Below are 13,708 nucleotides of genomic sequence, written 5' to 3'. Positions count from 1 at the left end.
ATCTCCGTAACGCTATCACGGTTACCAAATAACCCTGTGACGAAACGCGCCACTCTTCTTTGGATCTTCTCTATCTCCTCCGTCAACACGATCGGGTACGGATCCCACACTGATTTTCTAAGGACTCTCCCAATGAATCTCAACTTGGTACCCGCCTTACCATCAATTAATTTTATATGATCATTCCACTTCTAATCGTTCCGCACGCATACTCCCACATATTTTACAGAAGTAACTGCTACCAGTGTTTGTTCCGCTATCACATAATCATACAATAAAGGATCCTTCTTTCTATGTATTCGCAATACATTACATTTGTCTATGTTAAGGGTCAGTTGCCACTCCCTGCACCAAGTGCCTATCCGCTGCAGATCTTCTGCATTTCGCTACAATTTTCTAATGCTCCAACCTCTCTGTATACTACAGCATCATCCGCGAAAAGCCGCATGGAACTTCCGACACTATTTACTAGGTCATTTATATATGTTGTGGAAAGAAATGGTCCCATAACACTCCCCTGTGGCACGCCAGAGGTTACTTAACGTCTGTAGACGTCTCTCAATTGAGAACAACATGCTGTGTTCTGTTTGCTAAAATCTCTCCAATCCAGCCACACAGCTAGTCTGATATTCTGTAGGCTCTTACTTTGTTTATCAGGCGACAGTGCGGAACTGTATCGAACGCCTTCTAGAAGTCAAGGAAAATAGCATCTACCTGGGAGCCTGTATCTAATAGTTTCTGGGTCTCATGAACAAATAAAGCGAGTTGGGTCTCACACGATCGCTGTTTCCGGAATCCATGTTGATTCCTACAGAGTAGATTCTGGGTTTCCAAAAACGACATCATACGCGAGCAAAAAAATGTTCTAAAATTCTACAACAGATCGACGTCAGAGATATAGGTCTATAGTTTTGCGCATCTGCTCGACGAGCCTTCTTGAAGACTGGCACTACCTGTGCTCTTTTCCAATCATTTGGAACCTTCCGTTCCTCTAGAGACTTGCGGTACACGGCTGTTAGAAGGGGGGCAAGTTCCTTCGCGTACTCTGTGTAGAATCTAATTGGTATCCCGTCAGGTCCAGTGGACTTTCCTCTGTTGAGTGATTCCAGTTGCTTTTCTATTCCTTGGACACTTATTTCGATGTTAGCCAATTTTTCGTTTGTGTGAAGATTTAGAGAAGGAACTGCAGTGCGGTCTTCCTCTGTGAAACAGCTTTGGAAAAAGGTGTTTAGTATTTCAGCTTTACGCGTGTCATCCTCTGTTTCAATGCCATCATCATCCCGGAGTGTCTGGATATGCTGTTTCGAGCCACTTAATGATTTAACGTAAGACCAGAACTTCCTAGGATTTTCTGTCAAGTCGGTACATACAATTTTACTTTCGAATTCACTGAACGCTTCACGCATAGCCCTCCTTACGCTAACTTTGACATCGTTTAGCTTCCGTTTGTCTGAGAGGTTTTGTCTGCCTTTACACTTGGAGTGAAGCTCTCTTTGCTTTCGCAGTTGTTTCCTAACTTTGTTGTTGAACCACGGTGGGTTTTTCCCGTCCCTCACAGTTTTACTCGACACGTACCTGTCTAAAACGCATTTTACGATTGCCTTGAACTTTTTCCATAAACGCTCAAGATTGTCAGTGTCGGAACAGAAATTTTCGTTTTGATCTGTTAGGTAGACTGAAATCTGCCTTCTATTACTCTTGCTAAACAGATAAACCTTCGTCCCTGTTTTTATATTCCTATTAACTTCCATATTCAGGGATGCTGCAACGGCCTTATTATCACTGATTCCCTGTTCTGCACTTACAGAGTCGAAAAGTTCGGGTCTGTTTGTTATCAGTAGGTCCAAGATGTTATCTCCACGAGTCGGTTCTCTGTTTACTTGCTCGAGGTAATTTTCGGATAGTGCACTCAGTATAATGTCACTCGATGCTCTGTCCCTACCACCCGTCCTAAACATCTGAGCGTCCCAGTCTATATCTGGTTAATTGAAATCTCCACCTAAGACTATAACATGCTGAGAAAATTTATGTGAAATGTATTCCAAATTTTCTCTCAGTTGTTCTGCCACTAATGCTGCTGAGTCGGGAGGTCGGTAAAAGGAGCCAACTATTAACGTAGCTCGGTTGTTGAGTGTAACCTCCACCCATAATAAATCACAGGACCTATCCACTTCTACTTCACTACAGTATAAACTACTACTAACAGCGACAAACACGCCACCACCGGTAGCATGCAATCTATCCTTTCTAAACACCGTCTGTGCCTTTGTACAAATTTCGGCAGAATTTGTCTCTGGCTTCAGCCAGCTTTCTGTACCTATAACAATTTCAGCTTCGGTGCTTTCTATCAGCGCTTGAAGTTCCGGTACTTTACCAATGTAGCTTCGACAGTTTACAATTACAATACCGATTGCTGCTTGGCCCCCGCATGTCCTAACTTTGCCCCGCACCCTTTGAGGCTGCTGCCCTTTCTGTACTTGCCCAAGGCCATCTAACCTAAAAAACCGCCCTCACCACCCTATGGCGCAAGTCGAGGAATCTGCAGCCCACATGGTCGCAGAACCGTCTCAGCCTCTGATTCAGACCCTCCACTCGGCTCTGTACCAAAGGTCCGCAGTCAGTCCTGTCGACGATGCTGCAGATGGTGAGCTCTGCTTTCATCCCGCTAGCGAGACTGGCAGTCTTCACCACGTGGGTCACGTTGTCCATAAACAGCCCTTTTCAATATATAACAGCCATGTTCATTAGGGTTCCTGTCTGGAGAATATGCTGGCCACTCTAGGCGAGCGATGTCGTTATCCTGAAGGAAGTCATTCACAAGATGTGCACGATGGAGGCGCGAATTGCCGTCCATGAAGACGAATGCCTCGCCATTATGCTGCCAATATGATTGCACTATTGGTCGGACGATGTCGTTCACGTATCGTGCAGCCATTACGGCGCCTTCCATGACCACCAGCGGCGTATGTCGGCCCCACATAATGCCACCCATAACAGTAGGGAACCTCCTCCTTGCTGCACTCGCTGGATAGTGTGTAGAAGGCCTTCAGCCTGACTGAGTTGCCTCCAAACACGTCTCCGACCATAGTCTCGTTGATGGCATACGCGATACTCATCGGTGAAGAGAACGTGATGCCAACTCTGAGCTGTCCATTCGGCATGTTGTTGGGCCCATCTGTATCTCGCTGCATGGCGTCGTGGTTGCAAAAATGGACTTCGCCGTAGACGTCGGCAGTGAAGTTGCGCATCATGCAGCCTATTCCGAACAGTTTGAGTCGTAACACGACGTCCTGTGGCTGCACGAAAAGCATTATTCACATGGTGGCGTTGCTATCAGGGTTCCTCCGAGCCATAATCCGTAGGTAGCGGTCATCCACTGCCGTCGTAGCCCTTGGGCGACTTGAGCGAGGCATGTCATCGACAGTTCCTGTCTCTCTGTATCTCCTCCATGCCCAAACATGACGCCAAGACACTTCCCTTGTTGAGAGCCCTTCCTGGCACAAAGTAACAATGCGGACGTGATCGAACCGCAGTATTGGCTGTCTAGGCACGGTTGGACTACAGACAACACGAGCTCTTGTACCTCCGTCCTGGTGGAATGACTGGAACTGATCGTCTGTCGGACCCTCTCCGTCTAATAGGCGCTGCTCATGCATGGTTGTTTACACCTTTGGACGGGTTTAGTGACATTTTTCTGAACAGTCAAAGGAACTGTGTCTGTGATACAATATCCACAGTCAACGTCTATCTTCAGGAATTCTGGGAACCGGGGTGATGCAAAACTTTTTTTGATATGTGTATATTGTTAAAAGTGATGGTGCTATAATGCTTCCGTGAGGCACGCCTGAAGTTACTTATACATCTCAAGACTTATCTCCGTTCAGAAACTATTCAGTCTAATCACCCAGATGGTCTGATATCTCTTCAGCTGATATTTTGAGCGTGAGGGGGCAGTGCTGAGCTGTATCGAATGCCTCCCGGAAGTCAAGGAAAACGGCATCTACTGGGGCGCCAGTGTCTACTGCTTCCTGGGTCTCGTGGACGAACTGAGTAATCTGAGTTACAAACGATCATTATCTTCGGAGCCCATATCCTTTCCTGCAGAGGTGACTTCCGGTCTCCAGAAATGTCATAATATACGATCATAATACATGTTTCAAAATTCTACTACACACCGACATCAGAGATATAGGCCTATAGTTTCGTGCGTCTGTTCCGCGACTCTTCTTGGAAATGCGAATGACGTGAGCTTTTTTTCCAGTGATTAGGAACGCTTCCTTCCTCAAGAGACTTACGGTACACCCAGAATGGAACTGGTATTCGATCAGGTCCCTGACCTTTCCTGTGTTGAGCCATTTCAGTTTCTTTTCTACCCCCTGGTCATTTATTTCGATATGTAATTTGGCCATTCGTGTGACGATTTATAGGAGGAAATAGAGTGTGATTTTCGTCTTTGAAATAGTTTTGGAAAAAGACGTTTAGTGTTTCGGCCTTTTCTGTGTTGTCCTCCGTTTCAATGCCATTATGGTCATGGAGTGTATGATGGCTTCGATCTGTTTACTGATTTAATATAAGACCAGCCATTCTTAGAATTTTCTGTCAAGTTAATAGATTGTTTACTTTAGTATTCGTTCAACGCCTCATGCGTAACCTTCGTTACGCTAATTGGCTTGATTAATGACGATCTAAGACTGAGGAATTCAGGTATTTACAAAGTAACTAGCCATTGTGGGCAACGTGTATTGTCTAGACAATGTGCAACGTTCACTTCGTATGTGTTGAGTTCCGTCGTCACGCGTGCTAACTACAACCTGAAAAAATGCAGTGGTGGAGCAATGTTTCACCGATGGAAAAATAATGATGTATAACGAGGCATAGATAGTTGCTACTGTGTGTCGCTGTTAGGAATATGTACTAAAGGAATCAACTGAAATTAAACTGGTGGATAATATTATTTTGGTATAGACACAGGCATGAAAACGCCGCTAAACTACATTGTTGATGCAGGTACTTCATGGGTTGATGATGGTTCGATAACGGCCAGGGAACAGGACCCCATGAGAAGGAACCTCGGAATTAGATGCTAGGTGAAACGGAGTGGTAGTCAGAAGTTGGATACCATTGCAGACACAAAAGTCCTCAAATTCCCAGGACACAAATTGCTGATCATTGTCAGATACCAGGATCCTGAGAACTCCTTCAAAGTCGAAAGTCACTGACAAGATGTGAACTGTAGCAGTCGATGATATGGAGGACACCTTCACTATGTACAGGAAGTTGGACAATGCATCGATCACCAACAACCACATGCTGCCCAAAAAAGGGGCAGCAGAAAGGACATACACCCTGTCCCAAGGGTACACCGGGACAATGGACAATAATATAAAACGGATTTTTGTCAATCTATGTATTTTTCTAGACAGTAAAATGTCAGATTTTGGTCACTTATTTTTTGATTTTTATAACCTATTTTCTTAAGTGATAGAACCTATATTAGGTACCCAATTTAAGATTTTTAGAACCTAACAATCCGATGAGAAAGAAGGCGCACCACTGCAACTGGTGGCCGTTCTCTCTGGCAGCTGGGAACGAGGGCTAACTAGGGAAACCAGCGGCTTATGATCGGTGATGAGGAGGGACCTCGTCCTATACAGGAAGATGTGCAACTTTTTAAAAATTACTCCTTTTCCATCTCTGAAAAAAGATATTGCACAGCTAAAAGCGTCTGTAATGCTTGAGCGATGGGTTGTCCGGTGCTGTGCAGCTTCCGATGGGACAGGATGGCACTAATGAATGGCACAGTGGGATGTGTCACAATCCAGGGTTAAGGGTTTGCCCAGTGTAAGGGAAGCCAGACAGGGAGCAGAGCACAGGCGTTGCTTGAAGCATTGAGAAGCTCGTTCACAATCTGCAGACCAGACAGACTTGATGCCATTATATGAAGATGGTATCTGTTCGCGAAAGAACAGATACCATTGGTGACCGTGCAACTTCTCTAGAATGAAATGATAATTAAATCGAAACCCTAAGCTGCCGACAGGTGATGTTGATATACATCAATGGGGACAGCTGAGAATGTGTGCGCCTACCGGGCCTCGAACCCGGGATCTCCTGCTTACATGGCAGATGCTCTATCCATCTGAGCCACCGAGGATAGCTAAGGGTTTCGATTTAATTATCATTTCATTCTAGAGAAGCTGCACGGTCATCAATGATATCTGTTCTTCCGGACAACCGATACCATCTTCATATAGTTAAAGTCTACGCGGCCATTGACCTTGTTCTGTGCGAAAGCGCACACTTTGCTCGAACTCTTACGGGTCAGCTTAGCCTGGCGCGAGTAAAGAGTGATTGGGCAAATATGTGTTATGAATACTACGAATGTAGATTGTGGACAGTTGGGAATGTGGGTCTCACAGTACCACGAGAAGCGCGCAAGTTGTAAGTTCCTGCAGTCGCACTAACCTCTGTGCCCTCGGTGGTTCAGATGGATAGAGCGTCTGCTATGTAATCAGGGGATCCCGGGTTCGCGTCCCGGTCGGGGCACAAATTTTGAGCTGTCATTGATGTATATTAGCAATACCTGTCGGAAGCTAATGGTTTCTATTCAGTTATCATTTCATGCCATTATGTTGATGCAGGTTGGGGGCTATCAGATATGCGTCACTATTTAATGTAATATTATTGTAATATTCCGGCTGCGAGTACTAGCGATGATGCGCTACCATAATTGAGAAGACAACGCTCTTTGTTGTGAAAAAAGAGCAACTAAGCCGTTTGTAATTGTTGGAGATAATGAATGCCTATTGGACTTTTTTTTTTGGAGGGGGGGGGGGGTCAGATAAGTTTGCATATAGACGTAATTTGAAATTCAGCAGAGATACAACTTGCAATCGCAAATATCAAGAATAAAAAATACAGAGAACCTATAATAACAGATGTTAACAGCTTCTGCGGAAAATGGCCACAAAAACAAACGTATAAAAAATTTAATTTGTGAAAAGGAAGGTAAATATCGTCTACGAACTTTTATTCGACGTTGGATCCCAGGACCTTCATAAAATGATTAGTGTGTTTAGCAATCCAGTGCAGAGTGATTTCTTCGCAGATTAACAACACTGGGCGAATCTGCCACTATCACGGTCCGAACAGCGTGAAATATTTCGCCATCAGGTTGTGAGTTAAAGACGTTCCCTAAGCGACCAGTTTGTTAGTAAGAAGATATCATACTGCCATTGTTGTTCAACCTTCTCAATCTGAAAGTGTTTCCAGAAAATCTTACGGCGACTGTGAGTACTTTAGTTGCCACGAGAGACGGAGTCTTCATCGCGAGTTGTAGCAGTTTTCTCCGACTTTGGCTGGCGTTCCCCGAGAACAGGAGAAACGGAAACCTCCTACCGCCAACTCATCCTGTACCTAACTCGTTCTCTCCTTGCAGCAGCCACGAAGAAAACATATTTTATCAATAGTCTAATTTTTTCACAGATTTTTATGTTAGATAGGTAAAAAAATTTAAAATGTATGCATCTAGGCAAAAAATCAAAAGAGAGTGTAAGCGCTGTACCTGTCTAATCTGTGTCAAAGTCAAAAGTCAAGTTAATTAATTTTTCCTTATGACGTAGCAGTTCATTATACTAAGCACATGAGCCAAAAAAATGCACTCTCGGAAAGAAAAAGAAAACACTTCTCCAGTTTTCAATGACGGCCATTCTCCAGGAGGCGTCGTAAAAACATCTGAACGTATCGTAAATGCTCCTCCAGAGTACCATCCATGGCGCAGGTAGTTGATGCAACGGGGAATGACATGAATCAACTGCTCAAAATACCATTGATAAATTCATGGAGCAAACGAGATTCCAAAAGGCAAGCGATTAAACTGGTGCACACACAGAAAGTGTTGAGGGCCAGAAAAGTCCGAGAAACTGTTTTCAGCGCCAACTGTAGGTAAGTATCGCGCAAGTCATTTCTGGGAACAAGAACCTCGCCAACAGCTCTGGCTGATGTGGAATGGAATACGAATCTGCGAGACATTGTGCTTTGATTGTCTGTTTGAAATCGCCGCAAAGGCGCACAACGCTATCGGGCTTCTGAATCACAAACTATGGGTTGGCCCACTGACTCGACATAACTGGAGAAACGACGCCCTGATCTTGTCACGCTGCAAGTCAGCCTTTTTCTTGTCGCGCGTGGCAAAGGGAATGGTCTTGGGATGACAAAACTGGGATAACGTCGATGGTTTTTCACCTGTGACCTGTGGTGCACTATCCATGGAATAGGCAATGTAACATCTCTTACCTGTCGAAGTCCAACCAAATGAAATAGTTTTCCGCAGTAACGCTAACGAAACACTGGAGAGGCTATTGGTCCACTACCGATATTGAGAATTCGTTGAAGCTTGTATTGAAACAAAAAACTAAGGAGTATAGCAACAGTCTCATGTTTCGTCACCGGAATAGCAAATAAGTTTCCAACATTAGAAACAAAGCTCAGTCACTAATTTCAGAAAAATCTACTATTACTCTTACAATCTTCGTTAAAGTGTATTTTGTACATTGTGTACTTATTTCAACTGTGTCGGTTGCCTAAACTGAAGCTATGGGCAAGAGGAGCGGAAACTTTCCCGGGGGAAAATTGGACATTTGTGGTAAGTTCCTATGGGACCAAACTGCTGAGGTCATCGGTCCCTAGGCTTACACACTACTTAATCTAACTTAAACTAATTTAAGCTAAGAATGACACACACAACCATGCCCGAAGGAGGACTCGAACCTCCCACGAGGGGAGCCGCGCGAACCGTGGCAAGGCCCCTAGACCGCGCAGCTAGCCTGCGGCAAACTTTCTCGCGATCGCCAGCTTGCGTCAGCAGTTACTCACCGAGGAAGCGTCGCATTTGTTGTCTCTGGTGCTGAAGAGTACCCAGCCGACGGCCATGCCAGTGACGTACGGCACGATTCTCGAGTACGTCGGCAGGTAAATCATTGACATGTACCGCACGAACTCGTCATCACTGCAACATATTGACACCTGCACAATAACTGCTGTTCTTAAGATTTATAATCGTGATCAGTAGAAGTTTTAGTAACTAATACTTCGCACAGAAGGCTATGACTCTGTAGCCAAGTGGTCAAACTGACAAGTCGGCTGCCAAACATAAAAACTTGTAAATCGTCAATTTGGCCGATAAAGGCTGAAGAAACGCTAATTCTACTATGCTTTCATACGTAGTTCTAAGTACACTATTGCCTGGGTGGTTGGTTGGAGGAGGAGGATATTAGTGTTTAACGTCCCGTCGACAACGAGGTCATTAGAGACGGAGCGCAAGCTCAGGTGAGGGAAGGATGGGGAAGGAAATCGGCCGTGCCCTTTCAAAGGAACCATCCCGGCATTTGCCTGAAGCGATTTAGGGAAATCACGGAAAACCTAAATCACGATGGCCGGAGACGGGATTGAACCGTCGTCCTCCCGAATGCGAGTCCAGTGTGCTAACCACTGCGCCACCTCGCTCGGTGGTTGGTTGGGGTGGGGGGGGGGAGGGGGGGGGGAGGATGGAAGGGACGCTGTTGTCTGTGTCAGCATGATATGGTCAATAGCGCTTGGATCAATGACGGACCTCTGACAGTCAACTCTGCCATAAATGAGATATATTTTTTATCATAGAATCTAGTGAGCCACGTAATATTTCGTTTCAAAATGCTTTACAGATCGACATTTGGATCCCTCTATTTACACCTTTCTCAGGACTGACTGCATTGTTGTCGCTCAATGGCGGAACATTTTTATTTCATTTATTTATTTATTGGTTGAGTACCTAGCGTTTCGTTTGTATGTATTTATTCAAAATGTATTAGTCCACCTGCTGCTACCTTCACACTTTGTCGACCCCATAAAAGCCATCTCCACTCTGTCTCCTCTCACCCTTCTATTTTCTCCTCCCCCTCTCTCTCTGTGTCTCCACCTTCCCTTCCCACTATCTGCCTCTCCTCTCCCTCTCTGTCCATCTTATCCTCCCCTGTCTCAGTCCTTCTCCTTACCCCCTCTGTCTCTACGCCCCATCTCCTCCTTTTGTCTTCCTTTGTCCATTTCCCTACCCTCTCTCTATCGGTCTCCTCCTGCCTCATATGTACCTATTTCTTCCTTCCCCCATTCTCTCTCCACAATATCGCTCCCACCCCAATAGGAAATTGCTGGTTATTACAACCATAGTATTTCTTTCCAGGTATTTGTTAAGATGTGTATCAAGATTGGCTGAAAGTGATCCACGGGTTTACGAGTATTTTATCGATGGCTTTGCCCACATATGCACATGCCACATTTATTTCACACATATTTAACATATTTCACACATATTTGTGCACATATTTCATTTGTATGTCTAGCGAATTTCGCCATGCACTTGCATTGATACACATCTCAGTGTTCATGACGTCGATCTCCTGAACTACGTGTTGTGCAATGAATAATATAATATTGCTGTGCGTTAAGTGCTATATGATTATGTCGCGAATACAATTACTAGAAAAGAAGTAATAAATTAAAACGTCATACCTGATGTGGCAGCTCTACTGCCTAAACAGCTAAAGTGTAGCACGCACGAAACTTCTTTTCTGTCATCTTTTGGTTGGGGTTGTCAGCGAGAAAAAGTTTCGCAAAGGTTTGAAGTTAGGTATAAAACTTGTGTCAAGTCACTATGTGCTCTCATTCTCAAATACTGGATGAGTAAAGTCTGGGTAGTAGCGCTTCGTGGGCAACACTTTTGTGTCACCCCCCACCCCCGCGCTGCACTTTTGATAGATTGGTGGTTGTCACCTCCACAGCAGCGATTATGTCCAGACAGTGAGCGATATATGAGTCAAGTTTGATTGAAATCGATCCAGTGGTTTAGACAGAAACGTTGAACATACGTACATACAAACCCGAGCTAATAACGAGCATCACAACAGATACACTGATTAGTGACAAGACGGTTGTCGTAGCGAGACTGAATATTGTTGTTGTTGTTGTGGTCTTCAGTCCTGAGACTGGTTTGATGCAGCTCTCCATGCTACTCTATCCTGTGCAAGCTTCTTCATCTCCCAGTATCTACTGCAACCTGAATACTGCAAACTGAATATTGTAACTCTCAAATCGTCTAAAAACAAACGAAAAACACACCTATTCAAAGAAGCAGGCAAAAATTCACTTCACGTTTTCCTGAGAGACAGTTTCCGCTTCTTCCAAATTAACAATGCACCGGTAAGTGTAGACCAGATCTGCCATGAATTCAGAGAAATAGTGTCGACAGCAGTTGAAAGATTTATAATAAATAAATTAACAAACGACTGCGCTGATCTACCTTGGTACATAAAAACGTTCAGAACATTGTTTCAGAAAAAACGAAAAAATAATGCCAAATTTAAACAAAAGCAAAATCTCCAAAATTGGCGATCTTTTATAGAAGTTTGAAATTTAGTGCGGACTTCAATGCGAAATACTTATAATACATTTCATAACGAAAATTTGTCACGAAATCTGGCAGAAAATCGAAAGCGACTCTGATCGCATTCAAAGTATGCCAGCGACCAGACACAATCGATACCTTCCCTGCGCGATAGAAATGGAAATACTATCGACGACAGCGCTCCTCAAGTAGAGTTACTAAACACAGTCTTCCGAAATTCCTTCAGCAAAGAAGACGAAGTAAATATTCCAGCTCGGAGTAATGAACCAACTTAAATCACTTAATAAAAGCATGTCTTCCGGTTCATACTGTATACAAATTAGGTTCCTTTCAGATATGCTGATGCAACAGCTCCGTGCTTAACAATCATATACTCGTACAACCGCTGGCTCGACGAAAGATCCGTACCCGAAGACTGGAAAGTTGCACAGGTCACACCAATATTCAAGAAAGGTAGTAGGAGTAATCCTAAATTACAGGCCCATATCATTAACGTCAATTTTCAGCAGAAGTTTGAGACATATATTGTGTTCGAACATTATGAATTACCTCGGAGAGAACGGTCTATTGACACACAGACAATACGGGTTTAGAAAACACCGTGATTGTGAAACGCAGCTAGCTCATTACTTACAACAAGTGTTGAGTGCTGTTGACGACGGATTTCAAATTAATTCCGTATTTATAGTTTTCTACAAGACTTTTTACAATCTACCTCACGAGCGGCTTGTAATCAGAGTGTGTGCTTGTGGAATATCGTTTCAGTTATGCAACTGGATCCGTGATATCCTGTCAGAGAGGCCATGGTTCATAGTAACTAATTCGTAATAATTAACGGAAAGTCATCGAGTAAAACAGATGCTATTTCTGGCGTTCCCCAAGGGAGTGTTACAGGCCCTCTGCTGTTCCTTATCTATATAAATAGTTTAGGAGATAATCTGAGCAGCAGTGTTAGGTTGTTCGCAGATGATGCTGTCGTTTATCGTTTAGTTAAGTCATCATAAGATCAAAACCAATTGCAAAACTCTGTAAGTAAGATGTCTGTGTGGTGCGAAAACTGTCAATTGACTCTAAATAATGAAAAGTGTGAGGTCGTCCACATGAATGCTAAAAGAAATCCGTTAAACTTCGGTTACACGATAATTCGAGAAATTATCCAGAAATAGGGGAGAGAGTGTGACTGACATGATACAGAACTTGGGATGGACGTAATTGAAACGAAGGGTTTTCGTTGCGGTGGAATCTTCTCAGTAAATTTCTATCACCTAATTTCGCTTCCCAATGCGAAAACATTTTGTTTACCGCCGACGTACATAGGGAGACACGATCATCGTAATGAAATAAGGGAAATCAGAGCTCGCACGGAAAGATGTAGATGTTCCTTTCTTACGCGCTCTGTTCAAGATTGGAATAATAGAGAATTACTGTCAAGGTGGTTCGATGAACCCTCTGCCAGGCACTTAAGTGTGATTTACAGGGTATCCATATAGATGTAGATGCAGATGTAGATACACTGCCAAAGAAATTAGTACATATTTTCAATTCAATCAAGATTTATTGTTGCAACAGTGCATGTGGAGTACATGAAATGATTACATTTACAGATCAATAGCACAAGTGGTTCTGAGGTACCAGGCATCGACCCATACTGAAGTACCCATATCAGTACGTGATGTAGCCCTAACTGGCACCCAGTCGATCGTACAGACGGCGAATACTGTCCTGGGGTACGTTATGCCACGCCTGCTCGACCTGTTCTCATACTTCTGTACGAGTTGTTGATCGACGAGTCGCACGAGTCACTTCTCGTCCCATCATATCCCACACGCTCTCGATTGGAGACAAGTCCGAAGACAATGCTGGCCAAGAAGTTGCTGCACGTTTTGTAGAGCACTAGAGCTCGTTGATTTGAGGGGCAGTATGTGGGCGATCCTGTATCCTGTTGTAACAAAGCGTCACCTTCCTGTTGCAATAACGGAAAAAGAACGTGTCTGACAACATTCTGCATGTACTGAGAGCTGGATGGCGTCCCCTCCAGAAATGCCAATGGTGAACGAGAGTTATAGCATATTGCACTGCAGACCATGAGACCTGAGGTGGGGCAATTGTGATCAACAAAATACAAAATAAAGAACACATCACAGGAAGAACATTGCAATATACACACACAAACGGAAAATTAGAACACTCACTAGCGAAAATAGCCAGAATGAAAAACACGACAAAGTGCAACACACACACCACTACGAATATTACTCTAATAAACCTCAC

The 13,708-nt window shown here is 43.9% G+C and overlaps 1 protein-coding gene across 1 annotated transcript in view; it reads right to left on the bottom strand.

Moving 5' to 3' along the window:
• Positions 1–13,708, bottom strand: part of LOC126095169 (nose resistant to fluoxetine protein 6-like) — a 435,403-nt gene that overhangs the window by 58,368 nt on the left and 363,327 nt on the right. The window contains exon 9 of the mRNA XM_049909897.1: positions 8,875–9,007. Coding sequence (XP_049765854.1) covers positions 8,875–9,007 — 133 coding nt within the window. The remainder of the gene's footprint in view (positions 1–8,874; positions 9,008–13,708) is intronic.

The sequence above is a fragment of the Schistocerca cancellata genome, chromosome 8, assembly GCF_023864275.1.
Source record: "Schistocerca cancellata isolate TAMUIC-IGC-003103 chromosome 8, iqSchCanc2.1, whole genome shotgun sequence".
Classification (NCBI taxonomy): domain Eukaryota; kingdom Metazoa; phylum Arthropoda; class Insecta; order Orthoptera; family Acrididae; genus Schistocerca; species Schistocerca cancellata.
Note: the sequence above shows the minus strand (reverse complement) of the source record. Positions and strands in the feature narration are given on the sequence as shown.